This window comes from Uloborus diversus, chromosome 7 (genome assembly GCF_026930045.1).
Source record: "Uloborus diversus isolate 005 chromosome 7, Udiv.v.3.1, whole genome shotgun sequence".
NCBI classification, from domain to species: domain Eukaryota; kingdom Metazoa; phylum Arthropoda; class Arachnida; order Araneae; family Uloboridae; genus Uloborus; species Uloborus diversus.
Genome location: NC_072737.1, coordinates 108,951,400 through 108,973,493, shown reverse-complemented (window position 1 = coordinate 108,973,493; position 22,094 = coordinate 108,951,400). Strand labels below are relative to the sequence as shown.

Sequence of the window (22,094 nt, the reverse complement as noted above, 5' to 3'; positions counted from 1 at the left end):
AATTAATGGTTGCACTCTATGTTACCCAACTTTAATCCGCTCCGCACAAATGTATTTATTTATTTATTTTTTTAAGCTGTCTTAGATTGATTGGATTATTACGGGACGCGGAAGCATCCCGGTCGCCAAAAAAACCAAATGCCTACTACCAAGAAAACCAAATGTCAGCCACGAACAAAGCCAAATATCCACTGCCAAGAGAGACGAAAGAAATTAAACACGTGACTAAGGACAACAGAACAAGTTAGAGTTTTAACCCCTCTGTATCTCAGCCCCATGAAGACCCCCAGAGTTGATTTTTGGTATACTCTATCTCTAGTGGCCCCTGGCGACATATACCAAAATACAATCCCCAGGACCATCAGGGGAGGAGGAAGTTAAGTTAGAAAACCGCTATTTAAAAACCTTTTCGTGTTCTTTGACAGGGCTACAGCTCAGACAAAAAGGAGGATCGAGCTGAAATTTCGCCTACACATTCCTTGTGCTCTACTGATGTGTCTTTTGTGCCATTTGATCCCCCCCCCCCTCTCCCAAATCATACCTTCCCAGGGGTCTGTAACAGCCCCTCGGGGATCTTTGTTAATGATTTTTGTATAAATATTTTTGAGGGGTCATAGAGGCCATGTACAAAAATTCAGTCCCCGGGAACATCATGGGCCAAAGTAATTAAAGTTTGAAAATCACTAATTTCCCCTAAATTCTTTTTACTTATAGCTCATAGGGTTTGTTAATCTCTGACTGAAATTGCAAGGCTGAAATATATCTAACATTTATTCAAAAGTTGTCTTAGATAAAGGAAATTCAATCAAGACTCAAACAGATCCAACAGTTGCATAGATCTTCTGACGCATCCAAGTTTAATATATTTTTTGGCGATACCATACGTTATTTTGTTTTTTTAAATGAACTTTTAAACAAAACAAGGTATTGAACAAGACAAAAAGTTCTATTAAAATGAAAAATAATTCGCCAAATAATTAATATGAGCAGTTTAAATTTAAAATAATCGACCATGTAAGAAAAGAAGCCATTAAGTGAAGTGAAAAGCTCGATTAAAGTAACCCCCGCCAGCATGAAGACTGCTTTGTACTTTTCCGCTACAGGTTCGTGGTTTGGTTTATTTTTAACCTTTTAGTTATTATATTTATATTTTATTTATTGCTGCCATTAATTGTTTAGCGATAACATATGTTATTTTGTCTGGAACTAAGGATTTAAAAAAAAAAACATGTTAAACAAGACTGAGAGCTACATTAAAAAGAAAGCTCAATCACCAAACAATTGAAATTAGCCCATAAAATGTAAAATAATCCGTCATTTAAGAAAAGAAGTCATTAAATAAAGTAAAACAGCTAGATTAAAATAGCCCGCAAGCTGTAAAACATAAAAAAAAACCTTCATGAAAATAACCCGTCAAATCAAGAAACTGTAAAAGAATTTATTGCCAAGTTGTAAAACAATAGAAAACAAAATTATTTAAAACATTGTATTTTATTATCCAAGCAGTTTTCTTTGCTACAGAGAGGATACAAAGATTGCAATAAAATTTAAATGGCACAATTCTTGCCAAACAAACATAGAATCTTACTGGTCCAAAGATATCATGACATAAAATTAAGCTTGCCGTTATTGTTCCTTAAAAACACAAAATACGTTGTTTCAATTGAAAATTTATGACTTAAAACTCTCAATTCTTAAAACACAGACAAAGTAACAATATCTATGCAAAAAGATGTATCTCTTAAAAAACAACCGTGTTGTAAAAATTTCCTCGCCCAGAAAACCTGTAACTCTTCTCTACAAAAAAAGGCCTTCACATCCTAAACACAAAAACCCTAAGCCTTAAAAAGGTTTGATATCTAGTTTTCCCCGCCAAGTATCTGCCAAACTACCATCCTGCCTGTTTTCCTCTTTCATCACAACTATTTTCGCTATAACCTGCCCCCATCACGAACTCCTTACCAGTGAAGATAGATCCTTCAAATTGTTTTCAAAGCTGTTCGGCAGGAAGCTTTGTTAACTCAGGTAGTTTCCTTTGAGAGCAATAGGCTACCCATTAAACAGGATTGAAAACAATTTGAAGGATCTACCCTCACAGGCAAGGAGTTCCTGGTGGGGGCAGGTTATAGCGAAAATAGTTGTGACGAAAGAAGAAAACAGGCAAGATGGTAGATTGGCAGATACTTGGCGGGAAAACTAGATATCATGACTTTTTAAGGCTGAGGGTTTTGGGGTTTAGGATAAAGGCCTTTTTTTTTTTGTAGGGAAAAGTTACAGGTTTTCTTGGCGGGGAAATTTTTACAACAAGGTTGTTTTTAATGAAATTTATATGTTCCGACTTACTACTTTTTTTCATCACTATTTCATTCAAATTCCTAAGTAAAATTCAAAATGAAAGCACCAACATAGTCTGAAATTCATAAATCACTAACAAAAATATGCACTTTAAACACTAACAAAGCAACAAAAATAGAACAAAATAATCATAAATAATTAGTTCTATCCCTTCTAGAGTGAACAATTCTGGTATGCAATTGGTTCAAAGTGTCGTCCACATGCTAACAAGTGAAAAAAAGCATATCTTCCATACAAAATATGAGAAAACTTTATTGCCCTTACAACGGTATGATTACAGTGAAAGTCTGTGTAGTGTCGTTATATGTTTATAGTGAAAAAACGACACTACACAGAGCTTACAGAGCCATCATTACACACATAGTACAAACTACATATGCATCATAAGTAGCTGTAGTCCAGTGATACATAAATATGAAGTGAATGAAGCTAGGCAGTCACTGGTACTAAAGATAGGTTTAAAATTATGAAGACTAATTGAGAACGGCCGTAACTAGAAAATAATTTCGGGCAGGGTTTAAAAACTTTCATGCGGAGCTTTGAGCTATTTGTGCTAAATTTCAAGTCATCGGGTTATCTATACTAATATTATAAAGAGAGAGCGGGTTTTTGAGTATTTATATGTTCGAGGTGATCTCCGGAACCACTTAAACTATTTGAAAAATTCTTTCAGTATATGAAAGGTGCATTTGTACTGAGTGACATAGGCTATAACTTACGCGTATAAGTATTCACACTATTTTTTTAAACAAATAGTTTGTCTTCGCTACCAGTTTCTTTTTTGTACTGTTTTGTTCTTATATGCATAAAAATGAACCCCAAATGCCATGCATCCGCAATAACAGAATAGTTAACTGTTCTCTTTGAACTGAAAGATGACGGAAAAAAACATGACGATGACAGCAAAAGAACCACTAAAAGATTTAAATGCATTTGAGGCTGCAGAAGATAGGGTGTATAGCATTACACTAGCGTAGGACATTGAGAACCTTTTAGTGTCACAGAATGTTAACGCCTAAAAATTTAATTAAATGTAATATAACTGAGATTCACTTCGGGAAAATTTAGCTTTTGAATTCAAGTAGCGTAGATAGACAATAATAATTCGTGTTTCTAAAAGTTGTAATTTTGCATGCATTTCAAATCTTTTAAAGTTTTTGTTTCACACTAAAATCAAAATCTGATAATGAATTCAATTAAGTACATTTAGTTAAAAAAATTCTCGAATGAAAGAGTAATTGCACACAATCACCGTACTGTCAAAGTCAAGAGTTAAAACAACAACAAACAAAAAACATTGGATAGGAAAGAATCAAAAAAATAAATAAAACTTATTTGCAGAACTATTCTTCATGATGACCATATTTTAGCATTTAAAAACGGTATAATAAACTTCTATAGTTCACAAATATCCTACCAGAAAGAAATTGCTGGAAAAAAAAGAAGGCATGAGAAAAAAGCAAGTTTCCTGAAGAAAAGGAGTACAAGAGGTTGAAAGGCATCGTGGGATTGATAAAGACAATATATATATTAGAGTGTACGATATTCATCCAAATAGCTAATCTGAATATTGTCACATAAGAATTCACTTGGAACATTTTCGCGGTCCCACATATTTCCAAAAATGTTTAACAGTTAAAGTTTCTGCCAACCTATCAAGCAGCACATAAAGAACTCGGCCTAAAAGACGACGACAAACCTTGAAAACTTATCTTAGTTGATGCATGTAGCTTACTGACTCCGCTCCTAAACTCAGAGAATTGTTTACAGCTATTTGAACTTTTATGTCAACTTTTAGAACCTATAGCTTTATGACAAACATTCAAAAAAGATCTCCGTTACAACAAGCAAGGGAGAGCGTTGCAAGGAGAGCGTCAGCAGAAATACTATGATTGTCGTCCAATGTCAAGCGATATAAAAATTAAAGGCAACATTTGTGATTGAAGCGGACAATCAATAGGGGATTCTTGTTTGCCACTGCTGCAGAGAATCAACGAAAAAAAAATCTATTAAAACATGATTGGTACATGAAAGCCAAGAACGGAAATTAATGTTGATTGGGCATACCTGGTGGAATTGGGGAAAAAAATATATTAATTTAACACTTTCCAAAAATCAATCAACAGGCTTTTGCGATATTTTTTTATGGAACAGCCGGGACTTTACTTAGAGGTATAAAAACTTACCATTCCAAATTTGAACTACTTTGAATATCTCCTCCAGAAAGACTCCGTTTGTTTAACAAGAAAAATAGGGCAATTGGGAAAATCTCTTCAATAGTGTACTCATCAGGACTTCTCTTCATACTTTTAAAATTAAGACAGTATCCCAATAATTTTATTGCACAGCTTCAATTTGTCTGATATTTTCAATGAAATTCAATCCCAAATAAGTTCACTATGGATTATATGATTTCGAGTACTGTTCTTACAGCACCAGCAGCATATCAGTTAGTTCATAATCCTTGCAACCCCATAGTCTCTGTATGTTTCCTCTTTCCAATTTGAGAGCAATGTTACATACAGGAAGATTGTATTGTTCTGGTGGGAATTATATGATGATCTCTCTTGATTAGGAAATGAGGTAAATCAATTTATTTCAAATCTCATAAAAACGAAACACAAAAATGTTGCTTACTATTAATTTTCAAGTAAAAGTACCTTTGTAATATTTATTTAAGATAGATAGTTTTTAAAATCGAACTAGGTTGGGATGGGCCTCTAGTCTATTATGAAAGCGTTTTATGCAATTAATATACATATAAAAGACATTTGAGTTTTTTAACAATATTTTTTGGAAACTTTTAAATATAAATGGACATTTAAATGCCAAACCGAACTTTTCGGGGGACGGGGTTGAACCCTAAGAACCCCCCCCCCCTCTTGTATACGGCCCTGAATTGAGTATAATTTATAGCAGGTTTAGAGAAATTTATAAAAGAACAATTTTTAGAATCTTACATTATTTTGCAACTCTTCTGAATCATTAGCTTGATCAACAGGGCCTACTTTTTCTATAGCTGTTTTCTTCCATGAAGCTCTTTGAGATTGGTTCAACATGGTGCTGACTTGAACAAGTGCTTGCACGTATAAAAAGTTGTATAAAATTTGTATAATACTACTATAATATGCTGAAAATAAAAAAAAAAAATGATGGTGAATAGTGAAAAGTGCTTAAAAAATCTCAAAAATCTACTATAATACTTAAATCAAAAATTTACCTTTGCCGATATTCAAGGGTAGTGTTAAAATAATTTCAAAGAATAAAGCTAAAACATCTCGCAACAACAGAGGAACTTCAACATCATACACTGAAAGACTGGAAAATATATATACAGTTGATTAATAAAAATTCATAACATGATACATCATGTTATGTGAAACTAGTACATTCATCTAGAAACAACAAAATAATAATAATAATAATAACAATTAGTAAATTTAATTCATTAAAAAGAATCCCCTTCTGTGCACAAACTATTATTGTGCACAGAATGCAACAATTTAGTATTAACAAAAACAATGCTGTTTTGCTATTAGTCAAAGCTTTTGAACGAATTGATTTGCCATACAGCTTTATACTGACAAGCTGAAGGGAATTCCCTGTTTTGCAAATATTTGTCACAAAGTTTTTGAATTTGTCTTTTTGTCATACAGCTGTATTTTTACCAACAGAAGAAAATTCACCCAACTTATCTTCAAAATTTACTTACAGCAAAAATTCAGCATTACTTACAGCAAAAATTCAGCATTACTTACAGCAAAAATTCAACTGACTAGTTTTCAAGTACGGTTTCAGGAAAGGTAAATCTTGTGCAACTAATTTATTACATTTCTATGACAAAGTTACCGTGGCTTTGGACAATAAGAAGCCTGTAGATGTTGTTTACATTGATTTTCAAAAAACTTTCGATAAGGTACCGCATGTTGCTTTACTTAGCAAATTAGCTGATATAGGAATAGGAGGGAAAACTTTCATTTGGGTAAAAAACTGGCTGACTGGAAGGAAACAAAGGGTAGTTGTATGGGGAAATTATTCTAATTGGAGTGAGGTTTTAAGCGGGGTTCCTCAAGGATCAGTGTTAGGGCCTGTTTTGTTCATTGTTTTTATGAACAATATTCACAAAAATATTTCTGGGAACATGAATTGTTTTGCTGATGATGTCAAAGTTATGGTAACTGTAGAAAATGAAGAACAAGCAAAACAGCTGCAAGAGGATCTTGATCATATTACAGAGTGGGCTGATAAATGGGGTATCGCTGTTAATGTTGGGAAATGTCAAGTGCTACATTTAGGGCATGGAAATAAGTGTACAAGTTATTATTTGCAAGGTTCAGTCATTAGTCAGGCAGACAAAGTTACTGATCTGGGGGTCTTAATAAGTCAGGATTTAAAGTTTAGCCAACAGTGCAGCATTGCTAGTAACAAGGCCAATAAGATGCTTGGGTTTATCAATAGATCTATTTCAAACAAATCTAAAGAAGTTCTTCTGCCCTTATATAGAAGTTTGGTAAGACCTCATTTGGAGTATGCTGTTCAGTTTTGGTCTCCTTATCTTAAGAAAGACATTAATGTATTGGAAAGGGTTCAAAGGCGAGCTACAAGGCTAATAAATGGACTTTCTCACTTAGACTATCATTCCAGGCTTAGAAGGCTAAAAATGTACAGACTTGAGCAAAGAAGAGACCGAGGGGACATGATTCAGTTGTTTAAATTTATTAAAATGAAAGATGTTACGGGGCTGAAGTTTAGCACTGAAAACATGACAAGGGGTCATTGTTTTAAGCTATTTAAATCTCAGGCTAACATGGATGTTAGGAAAAATTATTATTTTAGCAGGGTAGTGGAACCTTGGAACAGTTTACCGGAAGAGGTGGTAATGAGCAAGGGAGTAGATAGTTTTAAGAGGGCCATTGATCTTCACTGGGGATTGTAAATTGACTAGGACCAGTCTAGCTGGGCCCAGAGCCTGTTGCTGATCGTCACTTTTGTATTTGTATTTGTATATCAATCATCAACAATACGACTGGAAAATAGCTAAACTCAAAAACTAATTTCAGTACAATACAAATATGAAAGATCAAGTACATAAGAGCACCAATAAATTAATTTATTAAAGTAAAAACAATTGTAAGGCAAATCATCAAAAATCAGCCTCAGTGCTTCAATACTATTTTAACAAGTAAGTGAATGATGAATTTGTAATTGCTTTGATTATGCATGCTTTGATTTTACAGATTGTGAACTTCTTCCAAGCTCTCAAGTCCTACTAGTAACCTGCAAAGCTTTTGCATATTATTTTTGATATAGTATACTTTTAATTTTTCCAAAATCAAACTAGATATTGTGGCCATCATGAAACTTTCTTCTATATCTTTCTTATAATTTTGATCCCTCCCCATGCTTGACGAGGAAGCAATATTCCCAACAAAAACCAAATTACACATGTAAAATCTTGACGACCATCACAATGTCTGAATTATCGCAAAATCAAAGCAAAGAGCGAAAATTGAAAGTTATTTTAAAAGACTTGCTTGAATTAATTACAAATATTTTATTTGTTAACAAACATAAAAAGACAACAGTTAAAATTTTTAAATCATTTTGAGATAATATTTCCGATCATTTCCATACAATTAAAATCACGAGAAATACACAGACGACAGTTTATTACGATTTATCTTTCTTATTGTTGCATTAATAAAGTTATTTTTACTCACAAAACAAAAAGAAAAAATTAGCACCTCTTGGAGCGATTGGTGCCAAACTTGAACCAACGCCTGTTTACATATGGATTCACATTTATTCCAAATTTCATCCAGAACGTTGCATTACTTCTTGAGATATGGCACTCACAATGGAAAAAAAGAATGTTCGATTGTGCCATCCCCTTTTTAGCTGTTGACACCAAAATAAAATCAGCTCTTATACCCTCTAAGGGCTACTTGTCGATTAATTTTTGTTTGATTCTGTTCGTTGTTTCTTGAGATACAGTAGTCACAATTGACAACAAAAAACGTTCTATAACTCAACCCCCGTTTGAGCTATTTGACACCAAAATTGAATCAGCACCTACTCCTGTTAGGAGCAACATGTGGACTAAATTTTGTTCGATTCTGCCAGTTACTTCTTGGGAAATAGCAGGCATGCATAACTCAAGAAACGTCCCATTGCTCCACCCCCCTTTGAGGAAATTCGTGACAAAAACCAATGGGCACAAGTTCATATAGGTACACATGTGTACTGAATTCCGTTTGATTTCATGTGGTAGTTTTTGCTGTAGAGCGGCCACAAAAATTTGGTCACACACATATGTGACACACACAGGCAGACATTTTCCAAAAATGGTCGAAATGGACTCAGTACACCTCAAAACGTTCGAATCCCTCAAAATTCAAAATTTGAAAATTTGCACAAATCTAATACTTTTTTCTATATATTAGATATAGCAGAAAGTAAAAAAACTCAAACCCCAAATAAAAAGTGACACAACTTTTCAAAAAGAAAATAGCTTTTATACAGCATAAAGCTTCTTTTGCATTAAGATAAAGAGCCTCAGATTTCAACCATCATTTTAAGCAGAATCCCAATTTCAATCACAAAGAAGGCAGTTTTCCAAAAACTGCTGGCACTTTTTAAGCAAAAACACACATATGGATGCCTCAATCGCCAAATCGACTAACTCCAGAAAACAAAAAGTAGAGAAAAGTGATGAAGAAGATGGTGTTGTTCATAGATGTTCAATAGGTCCTCGTGTTACATTTTCTGTCATCACATGATCAGAAATGTACTGAACCAAAACTTTATATAAATTCACATGCTACGCATTGATAAAGCACTATTAAAGCAGAAATGAGGATTTTTTTTAAAAAGTGGAGTTAATCGATTTGGCAGTTGAAGCATCCATATGTCTCACTTTGTTTATAACAAAATGCAAACCTACTTTATATGCTATACTTGCTAGAGTTCGACTGATGGCATTTTTTGGTCGATGGGATGATGCCGATTGTTCAAAGATGGTGGATGGCCGATTGTTTTTCTCAAGTTTTTGTTTTATTAAGAGGGTTTGAGGAACCTCTCTTATAATCAAGTGTTAACTTTTTCTTTATAACGAAATTTAGGAAAACCTCATTGTTTTCTTCCTCCTCGAGTTAACCTCTACAGTAGAAAAAACATTGGTTCCATGATTTTCCTCTGCCATCCCCTCAGAGAAAAACAAGGAGTTGTACTGATATGCTATCAAAAAAACTCTTGTTTGGTATCAAACTAATTTTATTCTGGTAGTAGTATGAAAGACTTACATTTTGAAGAAATTTTCTTTTTGCCTGCAAATATAGATTTAAAATATACTATCCTTTTGGGGAAAATATGTTTGTTTTCCCCACATATTGAGGGCAAATTTGGCGCCCCTAGCAAACTACTGCGGGGGTGAACCGCCCCCTCCGCCCCACCCTAGCTAAGCCACCGGTCTCATGTATCCCCTCTCCCTCCCCCCCTATCACTGTAACTATATTTGGTCAATACAAGTATGGAGCAAACGGAAAAGCAGACTTCGAAACTGAAGCAAGCTATTAAGTGAAAGTATAGTAAGTTTGTATGCAAAATGTATATTACTTTATAACAAACGCAAAAATGTATACATAAAATGTATAATAATTTTATTTTGAGCGTGTTATTATTAGAACCAGGGGTGATTGTGACTCCATGAAAAAATACCTGAACTTTTTTTTTTCCCCAAGAAGAAAAAGTGTTTTGATGGGCCTATATATACACATTACGTGTATGTACACATTATATTATGTATATAAATAATTTATAAACAATTATTTGTTGGGGCTAAAACTCGAAGTTTTAATTGGACATAATACGTCCATGTGCATGGTGGGAATTAAATTCTTTTAATTTTGCTCATTTCTTAAAATTTTTCAAAGAATGTTTTCCTCCTTTGTGTCTGAATCTTTAACCATTAATTATTCATTTACTAATACACTAAAGCCTAATACACCAGCATTTTTTTTAATGATTCCCGGTTTCTTTTATGAGTATTTATAGAAGAATGTTGCAATAATGCCTTCACACCATCATTAGCATATGTAAAGGGCTTGTTGCAAGAAACACAAAAACAAAATCCAGATCTATCAATTTTTTTACCCCATATTTCCATCTTTTCATTGTAGGAATCCACTCTGTTTAACCATTCCCAATTAAACTTGTTCTTCTTTCCTGCATCGATGGAGCCAATATCTTCAGATTTATCCAGATATCTCATTTTTTAAATGAGAACATGCAAAGTTCAAATGAATAAATGTATCAAACAAAAAAAAGTAGCGAAATGAAAAGTAAGAGTTAACAATTAAAATTTAATCAAACAAATTTATATTTCAAGGAGCATATTAATGAGGTAGGCATTAAAGTTCACTAGGCACTTTTCGATGGTTGCCACCATTTCCTTCAGAATGCCAAATGTATTGGCGATAACTTAATTGGGACTTTTGGCTGTTCATTAAACATCGCCCTAAATTTTACAGAAGTGGGTTTTTCTGAAAATATAGAAGTTCCGGTATTTTCAAAGATGAAGATACCGGAATGCAGGTGAAAATACCGGAAATCCGGTAAAATACCGGAACACAATCACCTCTGTAGAACTCATGAAATAAAAGAAGCAAAGAACTAATACACATTAATATGAGGAAATCTATGATTTAAGTGAGATTGGAATATAAGACCAGCTACATTGGTGGGAGGGTGCTATTGTTTGTGATTGATAAATTTCTGAATGTTAGGTTGTAATTAACGCAGTGCTTCAGATTATTTTCAATACCTTCTTCGATGCTTTGACTTTGTATGTGGTGCTCTAATGCTGAAAATTCAGAGTCTCTCATATGAGAATGAAAACTACACCAACAACCTGAAAATGGCGATAATGACGAAAATCTTCACATGTGACCACAAAATTGAGCAAATTATAGTTAGTTTTACTTTTTCATTTTATTTTTCTAAACATGTACGTCTCTTAGGACACTCTTCATTGCCCACTTGGGAGGTGTGCATCTCCCCTGCCTCAGTTTGAGAACCCCTGCCTTAGAATGAGCAGAAAACCCCTTTTAAAACTTGAACTCCAGTTTGTTTTTGATGTGCAGGAGCAGATTTAAACTATCACAAATATTGCAATTGCGCGAGAGGTCCCATGATCATAGGGGCCTGTAGGAGTTACAAAAATGCTTATGATAAATGTTTTAAAAGTTCCATGACAGAGAAAGAGGGCCCCAAAATGTATTTTGATAGGCTCCAAACTTGTAACTATGCAAAAGCAATGCAGAGATAAGACTGCATTACTGTAATTCATATAACAAATATCGAAAAATTAAAAATTACCATCGGTTCACGGGAATATAACAAAATGTCACAAAAAAACGGTTTCGCCATCTCGTATTTGTTTCCAAGTTAGTCTCTAATTCGGCAATATATCACCAAATGATTGTCAGTCTAAGTCGCTATATTTATTCTGCATTGAAATAAGTAGTTAATAGCCACAAAAAAATTCGTAAATAGGCCTTTTAGAGCATTCGATTGAAAACAAATAGGAAAGTGCACAACTGGAATGTACGCAGACCCACACACGCGAAATTTTAACCTTCTTCAGCTTACCATTTTAGAGTTATGACTTATGAGAGATACATACGTACATCCAGGGGCAAAAAAAAAAAACGCAATAACGAATTTGTTTGTACCTGAATGCAGTATTAAAAATTCCTTCAGGGGTGACTAAAATAGAAATTCAAACTGAAATTCAAATAAAAAATTTTATATGAAAACAATAACTCCCTTTACTTTGTATTAAAAAGTAAAAGAGCAAAAGTCCTGTTTTTTTCGAAAACATCAGCCAATTCCATTGGCTTTTCGATGTTTTTTAAGGTTGATGGGCCGACGTTTCCTCCAAGTTAGCATTGGTCGCTGATGGCTAAATTGTTGAACCATTGGCGTCAATGCATCGGTCGAGTCCTAATACTTGCTTTTAATATCTTGTATTTTGAAGTGTATATAATAATATTAGAAAGTCGCTCATCAAGGTATGACTGGTGAAAATTGCTTCTACTCTTCTGCATTTGAATGAAGCAATTGCCTGTTTGGTGATATTTTGATGGTTGAAATTTTAACACTAACTCCAGTGGATTAACCCTAAACTCCAGTAGATAGCATTCATAGTTCACCATTTTTTTGTTTCTTCATTCGCCTAAAATGACTGTCACAATAAAGCCTTTCCCTGCATGTTAAACATTACCAAAACATATTATCAAATTATCATGCCGTGGCCCGAGTTTCATTGTTGAAACACGTGGGTTACTCGATCATCGGGTATTATTTATATGAGGACAAACCAGAGGCAGAAAAAAAGCCAGTAATCAGAGACAAATAAACGTATGAAAATTATGCACATACCAATAGTGATCAGACGGCATTTGACCAGTCAACCGTGTGAGTACATTGTAGGGAACTGCCTGGGAAAGAAACCGGGAATTCATAGACAACACATGTAGCAGAGGAACTAAAACAAAAGATTGGGCATACTTTATCACTGAACTACTGATCAAGGCGTTTTTCGTAAATGAAAGTTTTACAACAATTATTTCAAACATATATTTACCAAGACAAGACTTTTTCTTCAATGGAGCACACACTGTAGTACCCCCTCTTTGAATAAGTTCAATTTCTAAATTTGTTCTAAAATAATAAGAATTCAAATTATTAGAGAATCATAAAGGAGAAAGTTATTCATATTTTAAAGAAAAAAATCTTTACAAAAAATAGATTTCAACCCTAGTTACAATTTAGATTATTAATAAGATAATAAACACAAAATTAAAAGGCAAAACTGTGCACTAGTTAAATTCTAAGCACATACCTGTGTAAGTTGACCACTTGCGGTGCACTACTTAAGTGGTCAACTGATAGAGGTTGAATTATATAAGATCTAATTCTGTGCCTGAAAATAGCGGTCAACTTAAACAAGTGGTCAACTTACAAGCGTGATCAACTTAACAGGTTTTACTGTACCACTTTTATTTCAATAGCAGTTGTTAAAATTTTCTAACATTCAGTTTAACATAGAGCTAAATACATGATTAAACAAAAGAGAAAAGTACACAAAAAACTGCCAGGTAGAACATCGTTTAATGAAGCAACTTCGCTGCCTGAAATGCCATTGTTACTTTTATTCACTGCAAACCAAGTTTGAGAAATTAAAAAAGTTGAACAGCATTATACAAAATACACAAAACTGAAAACTAGTAACAAAGTTCCAGAAGAAAAACATTCACCTACATTTTAAAATTAAAAAAAATATATATAAATAAAACTTACTAATTCAGTATTATAAATCTAACATTATGAGCACAGAACAGGGTTGGGTTTTGGACTGTCTGAAACTGGTTTAGAACAGGACAGGTGGTCTTTACCCTCCAAAACTGTCTGAAACTATCTTAAACTGTCCAAAATTATGCTAAAGCTAAAGGAATGCAGTCTAATCAATTCAATATTTACTGCAATATTCGTAATGCATAAATATAGATATTGATGAGGCTTAATTAATGAGTATTTTATAATATTTTTCTCCAAAATGTTTCCTTAAAAATATCTTTTAAAAAATTGCCAATGACTCTATTTATATAAAAACTTCCTTAGGTAACAGTAAGTTATACTTCAAGACGTTATTAGTTTGAATTTGCCATAAATAATTTTTATTAAGTGATATAAAATAGTTACCTAGCTATTGAGCATACGAATGAAAAGAGGCTACTGGAATTTGGAGCACCAACCGAGCGATACTGAGCGTATGTTGCATTCATGATGTCTTCCATTATTGCACCCATGTATTTCTTCAATAGATTTGATTCTCGCTGAAATAAAGTCACAATATAAAAACCATACAGTTTTAAAACAAACATTAAATAAACATAATTGCTATTTAAACTGCTTTTTTTCTGTTACTTTCAAATTTTTACGTTGAGAATAACCAATCAATCTACAAAATAGTTTAAGATGGAATGCAGCAGCATAAGAAATTCCTCAAAAATATTATTTGTTACAGGCCGTTTAAAGAATTTATATAAAATTTAGAAGCAAATTGAGACATAACTGGCAAAAAAGATAAACAATTTTTTATTCCTCCAAAACTGAAATCACAGCTTAATTTAAGATCAGAAAAACGGATTCTTCAATAGTAACTATTTTAAATTTACATGTTTTTTTAAATTATAGCAGCAAACAATTGATAAGTAAAATTATGCTTTCCAGGTTTAATGCACATATAGTTGCCTCAAAGCAACAGTAGGATAGCTTACTCTTATTCCTGGGAATAAATATCTTACTGTTCCACTGAGGTAACGATATTATTTCAACTTGGTTTTACTCAATGTCTAACTCAATTATAAAAAATTGTGAATGATAATTTTAACACTATACACATTTGAAAATGCTTTTGTAACTTTTCATCATATCATATGAGAAAACAAAAATTTGTAATTTAACTTGAATACACTTAATAAGAAACAAAGTGATATACTTGCCAAAACCTGTAAAAAATGCTTAAAAATACCAAGTTATACTAAAATTCAATCAACTGTACACAATTTAAAAGTCATGATTGATAAACCTATTTTCCAAATCTCAAGCCACCCTAAGCAAGTTACTAACTGAAAAATCAACTACAAATATAAAAAATGTATTTGATTGAAATTAATACTTAAAGATTTTTTTTTCTTTGTAAGGTGCTTTTTGCCTTGATGAATAACTAGTTAAGGTAGTAAGGTTACAAGCAATTTCAAAACCAGACAACAGGAAATATCTAATGTAAATAAACAGACATTTCATATACTTGCCCCCTCCAGTCACTTGTTTGTTCCTTCTTTCTATACATAATAGCTAGAACAGCCAGCATAGAATGGCCAGTGACGTGAAACTAATTGTAATCAATTTTGAGTTGCAACATCAAAAATGAGTAAAACAAAACAGCAGCCTTAATAAGTTTCAAAAATTAAAACTATCTCGAAAGGAAAACAGAAGTTATTCCGACTATTATTGCTTCAAGTAAAGACAGGAAGTTTAAATTATTATCTTAAAAAATGCAGAATAATTGTTTAATCTTGTATGCAAAATTTTCTAGGTTAAGTAATTTAATTATTTATTTTTTGCGATTTGGTAAATCACATTGGAGGATCAAAACAAGTTAAGAATTATTTTGAAACAACTGCTTTGTTCGTTCTTTCTTTTTCTTTTTTTTTTTTTACAAACTAATCTATTTACAAAGTAAAATCTACCATCTCACAACTCATAACCTGTTGTAAGTTTTCCTCATAGGATCAGAACTTTAAATGACTACAGTAGAATTTCAATTTCAGTACAACAGGGATGTGCCAGCTGAAACTCACTTTTGGAGCAGCTTGGCTCAGGAAAATAGTGAACTAGGAGCAGTTAGGCTCACCAAAAAGTTTGTTTTGTAGAAACTTGGAGCACGAAAATAGTGCAGGGATGTACCGACCAAAACTCGCTTTTGGAACAATCTTGGGAGCAGGAAAATGGTGAGTTTGGAGCAGCAAAACGTTGAATTTGATGCAGTCTGGAGCAGTTTAACTGCAAATTTGGAGCAGCCTTGAGCAGTTAAATTGCAAATTTGGAGCAGCTTGCAGTAGCAAAAATTTAAATGTTGCATCAATTTAGAGCAACTATGTATAATTCACACACAGAAACAAGTGTGACATGATAAAATAATAAAAAAAGGAGATTAAGGATGCAAAAACACCATAATGAGAACTACAAATTGTAGCTCTCCTTATTTTATTTTATTTTTTTTTTTTTAATATTTTTTACAAAAGACAAGTCCTGTCCTGCTCTACTTTTTTCTTGCACTTCTTTTTATTTAAATTTAGTGCACACATTTACTTTGCTTAATACATTACTGTTTTAGTGCACATTTAAGTTAGTGCTTTGATACCTATTTTTAAAATTTGTTTGCTTTTATGTAACATATTCAAAAATTCTTTTAAAAAAAGAAAAGAATGGTTGAATTTAAAAACTTTACCTCAACAAGTTACAAGTGAGTTTTAACGAGGGATTAGATTTTTTTTTCCTTTCTTTTTTTTATTTTTTATTTATTTATTTATTTATTATTTTTTGGTATGTTTAAGTTATTCACTTATATTTGACTTTATTATTATTATTATTTCTTGGCATATATGTTTACATACTGAACTACTTGATTAACAAATCTGAAGATCAAGCAAAGGCAAAATTAAAACCTTTTATTTTTAACTGTTTGATATTTAATCACAAAATTAATAATGAAATTACAATGAAAAAAAATAATTTTGAGAAATGATGTCACAGAAAAGGAATTTTTAAACACACGTGAAAAAATATGAAAAATGTGGAAAATGAAATAATAAATAAATAAATAAATAAACATTTTAAGACAGACATCAATAAGGGGAAAAAATGCCTGAGTCTGAGAAACTTAAAATGTCTGCATATTCATTAGCAGAGCATTACAATTCCCAGATTTTTGCTATCTTAAGTGTCTCCAACCAAAACTACAGATCAATTTTTTGTCCTAAAATCTTAAGAAACCCAAGATTAAAAACTGGTGAACAATATTAATTTTTTCAGATGGCATTCGCTTAAATCACTTTGGATGCAACTGGATTAACATTTTCGAGTGGGCTTTACTAATGTATAAAAGTTGTATCTAGATAATTACTAAGGGGAAAAAAGGGTAACTGCTCAGATACCACTTTGAAGGCTTGGTATTTGTCACTTACATTCAAATTGCTTTAGCAAAATATGCAGATACCACCTTTTTGCTATAGCTTTTTTTAATACTTTGCATTCACAAATCACTAAAAAACTCGAGATTGACTGAGGTAAACTAAATTACTAATGACCACCCAGTGACAATAACTCAATTTTGATAAAATGTGCAGATACCACATCTGTGCCACAGTCTATTGCTTTCACCTCACTTTGGAGTTTGCTCATTGAGCTTTGATTCACTTGTTATTATCCCATAGATGTTATTACTCTAGAATGCCATTAAAATACATTTTATACAATAAAACCAAGCACACTTAAATTTTCGTTTTAAAATTTAACTAAACAACAAGTATGTCTCTTAAAACTAAATTAATAATTGCTAGATTTTTAAAAAGAATAAATAAAAACTAAAATGTTCACTTTTATGCAAAAAAATCCAATAATATCAACTGAATTATAGCATAAAATTTAAAAATTAGATTGCACACAAATGTTTTGGGGTCACAATGAACTTTTTTTTTCATTGCAGAGAAAAATTTGAACTTACCCTAAGTATTCACCATGAAGTATAAAATTAATGGTATTCAAAAAAAACAAATCCTATCAAGAGATTTAAGGAAGATGGGAGGGGGGAGGGAGAGAGAGATATTTCATGAAATTTCACATTCAATGCAAATGTTGACTAGTTTAAAGAACGGAAAGGTGTCATTGGTATAATAGTACAGTAAAAATGGGGGTCGGACCCAAACATCCAAAAAAAAAATTTAACCAGTCGCAAGTTGTTTATTACCCTCCCAATAAGATCAGGTAAAAATTCCCACCTCATTGTGCGTCGGGTTTCAGAATGGGGGGATCTAAAATTTGCTATTTTGGATATTTTTTCAGAATTTTTAGAGTGCATTCCAAGTGGGAATATCATGTCATAGTAAATTTAAAACCATTAAAGTAAAGGTGTTTACACTCCAAGAGGGATGACACTTAACCCAACAATGCTACAGAGCCCCCCTCTCCCCATAAAACGAAGCAGTACACCTGAGCCCCCCTCCAAACACTTCAAGTAGAAATATTATTTCATGCAAAGTTAAAGTTAGAAAGAAATAATGTGTGTCCATCCTTCAAGAGCCATGGTGCCCCTCCTCCCAAAGCTACAGCCTCGCCCCCAAAAAAATAACACCCCAATCCTCCCCCCTCCTTTCCATTTCAAGTAGAAGTATTATTTTCATGCAAATTTAAAATGCATTAAACCAGGACTGTCCATCCCACAAGAATAATGGCTCACCTCCAAAACAAAATAATATACCTAAAGATTGCCCCCCCCCCCCCTCTCTCCTGTGACATTTGATTAAATAATCAGAAAAATTGCTCTGAACTGTTTTTTTAGCTTATACTATATTGCTTTTTTGCAGTATTTAAAATAAAATTTTTAGTTTATGTTACATAATACATGCATGTCTCAAATACGTCATCAGATTGAGATTAACTTTCTGTCAGAACTGGAGTTTTCTAATGATTTCTCCTAAGCCTGGAACAAAAAGTCTCCAAAATTTGTCACTGCGTTGAATCGTTGGGTAGCCTGATGTAACACCTTCATAAAATTCTTTTATCGCATTATGTACTCAAAAGTTTCGGACAGTGTTGCAAGTATATGTAGGTATGCATATTTAGCATAATTCACATAACTGGCTGCGCAAAAGAGAGGCAGCTTGGTGTTCACAAACGAGAACACCCACCGACTTAGAGGGTGCAGAATTGCAGCATCCCGTCTTTCTATTGGTGATTTCGGTTTATCTCTCTTTACGGTGATGGCAAAAATGTAGAAAAGTTGAAGTGAATTAATTAAGAAGGAGGGAAACTTCAGTCAATTTGGACTTTTTTGGGGGGCTGCACAGGGATTTAGTTTTAGATATCACTCCAGCGCTCTAAAACAGTTAAATAACCCTAGACACAACTAAATTCAGGGCTCTCAGCAGACTTTTTCAAAATTTTAGGGGAATGTTAGGAACTTTTCTGCAAAATGTTAGGAAAATTTTAGATTTTGTTCGAATACAAACAGGTAGCCTGACCATACTTAATTATATAACAACTGATAAACCAAAGTGAAAATCCGTTTTAATCCCTAATAGTATAAACTCAAGTAGTTTCACAAAGAAAGTCAAAACAAAAGAGAAATAATAGATTTTTAAACTAATATATATTAAGTAGCCAGAAAGCACTTGAATTTGTAGTCATCTTTTCAAAATTCATTCTTTTCACTTCCAAAGATACGCATTGTGCAATTTCAAGTTTTTGCAATTGACCAGCTCTTGCAGATATTAAATTCTCTTCAAAAGTCATTTCCGTTGTGTCTTGTCTAAAGCGGCTTTCTAGTTGTTTGTTTTTTTTTTTTTTGGTATCCTCCTTTAATTGATCTAGAGCAGCAGTTCCCAAACTTTTTAGGCCACAGAACACTTAGTAATTTGTTTTTACTTAAAGGAACTCCACTTTTGTTGATGACTAAAAAACAAAATATTAATGATCGATCTAGGAGTCAAATAATAAAGATGAAAAATGATCATCATTCGGTTACTTTCTTCTGCATTGAAGAAACTATTGATTATGCGAGATTTTTCATACTTCGACAGATTAACACGTTTTAAGACGCACTGAAACTTCCTTTACTATTTTTGGAAACCATCTGTCTGCCTGTTTGTGTTTAGCATGTATTTGACAGATCTAACTCGAAACGTAACACTTGAAATTGAAGCAAACTTGGTATACAGGGTGCAATTGAAAAGTAACCGAACTTTTTGCCGCCACGCGGTTTCCAGGTGTCAAAAAAGAATGAGTTTTTGAGAAAAATGCGCGTCTGATCTTGCTCTTTCAGGCCCAACATGAGTCAATGCGCTGCGTGCAGCGGTTGAGAAAATATCGCTCTACGTGCGAAGGTTGTTTCTGCAGTCGGTTACATTTTCCGAGTGCTGAAAATACAACGAATTCTTGAACATCGACAGTAGGGCAAGCATCCAGGAGAAGAGTGAAAGGTTTAATCTAACTTACTACAGCATTCAAAAAATTGTGACCAAAGAATTGAGCATGCGATGGTGTGCGCAAAACTGCTTATCAAGGTCTTGACCTCCGAGCAAAAGGAAACACGTGTGCAAAAGGGTCGTGAAGTGCTGGAATCCTAGACATGTCTCTTCCGGACTATTAATACAGTGGTGCAGAACCTACGGATTGCTAAGTTGACTTGTGTGTTCTGTTATGTTCAATGTTACGATTCTCTTATAAGCGAAAACAATTATCAGTTTCTATCTTTTTCTCTTCCATAGTTTCAAATGTTATTTAGAAAATATAAAAATTATACATATATTCAGACTACTGAGATTCTTTTTTATATTAACTGTAGGCCTAAGATTTAAAAAAAATTGGCCCTATTGAATTAATGTACTTTTGTGTGATTTATGAAAACCTTCACTGCTTTAGTTATCAACAATACCGTGACAAAGAGATGATGGCGCACCCCTCAAGTGTTACCGAACACTCATCCAGAATAAAAGCCCTCAAAAAGGAAAGAAATAATCCTTAAAAAAACTGCCTCAACAATTCCAATAATGCAATATGCGGAATGCCCCCCCCCCCCCTCCACCCATCCCCCGTGCACCCTGGTTAATTAGCATTTTTTCTATTAGATTTTATTATTTTACTATTATAAACTGTGGTTGCTACAATTTTTGAGCAATTTTTTAAGTTTTTTTTTTTTAAGATAAATTCCCCCCCCCCCCCCCCCCCCCGTTTCCCCTCAAACCCAATGCGCAAAATGCGGGACTGTTTACCCCCTTCTTGCTGGTAGAGTAAGAAGTAATTATCAACAGGGTTTTTTTTTTATGTTTGGGTTTGGCTATTTTTTGGCCTAATTTTACTTTACTATAATTGAAAAACAAGGCTGCATTTGAATATCAGAAAAACAACAGTGGGCACAGTGCCTTTCAGCTTTCAAAACTGCTAAAGGGAAATGCTACATATAACTGCTGAACTACTGTGACATATTTACAAGAAGGCACTGTTATCCTCTTTCTTAAGAGGCAAGATAATAATGCTGAGAGAAAAAAATTACTGTTGGCAGAAGTCTAAAAAATATGCTCTGTGATCAAAACATTTTTAAGTTTCAAAAGTCTCATCTGAAATTCAACTGAGATTAATAAGGTCTATTTGTTGTTGGGCCTATTTATTTCAAAGATCATTTTAAGCCAAAATCAAAACTAGATTTTCTAAAAGATTGAGATTTTCAAAAGATCCCCTTTGACATTTGTAAATTTATAGCTGCAAATTAATTTCTTTCATTTGGTTGTGAGGTTTTAATATATCTGTAAAACAGTTTCAGATAATCTTTAAAAATGTGATTATTAAACAACTTACTTAATTACATCACTGAGCTAATTAAACACTTAAAAAATGATTACCGTATGGCAGTCCATATTTCATTAAAAGTAAACAAATACACATTAGTAGACAATGAAACAATTCATATTAAAAAATAACGACAGATTATTTCATTGATAATTGAATTTGATTTGATATTTTTTCTGCTATAAAGAGAATTATTTGTGGAAAGTTTTTAGCAAAGCCAAACAATGCAATATTCAAATATTTTTAAGGTACCAAACAAATAACAATGAGCAAAAATAAGCAAAGTTCAAATCTTTTCCTTTTAACAACTTCAAAAAATTGAAAACATGATTCATAATTGCTCTTATCCTTCAAATATAGTCATAAAATTCTCAAATTTATTCAATGAAAATGCATTCATTTCATGACCCTACTAACCATGAGATTTCCAACTAATTGTCTCTCCTGAGATCTAATTACAGTTGTCATTCTTAAAAAAATCTGTTATATTTTTTTCACAAACATACAAAATTATCTTACCAAAAAAAAAAAAAAAATACTATTTATAT

The 22,094-nt window shown here is 32.9% G+C and overlaps 1 protein-coding gene across 1 annotated transcript in view; it reads right to left on the bottom strand.

The window, feature by feature from the left end:
• The window catches only part of LOC129225646 (E3 ubiquitin-protein ligase ubr3-like), a 116,039-nt gene that overhangs the window by 23,126 nt on the left and 70,819 nt on the right, over positions 1 to 22,094 (bottom strand). The window contains exons 26-30 of the mRNA XM_054860114.1: positions 14,119 to 14,252; positions 13,001 to 13,077; positions 12,796 to 12,901; positions 5,576 to 5,673; positions 5,316 to 5,485 (exon numbers count right to left, since the gene is read on the bottom strand). Coding sequence (XP_054716089.1) covers positions 5,316 to 5,485; positions 5,576 to 5,673; positions 12,796 to 12,901; positions 13,001 to 13,077; positions 14,119 to 14,252 — 585 coding nt within the window. The remainder of the gene's footprint in view (positions 1 to 5,315; positions 5,486 to 5,575; positions 5,674 to 12,795; positions 12,902 to 13,000; positions 13,078 to 14,118; positions 14,253 to 22,094) is intronic.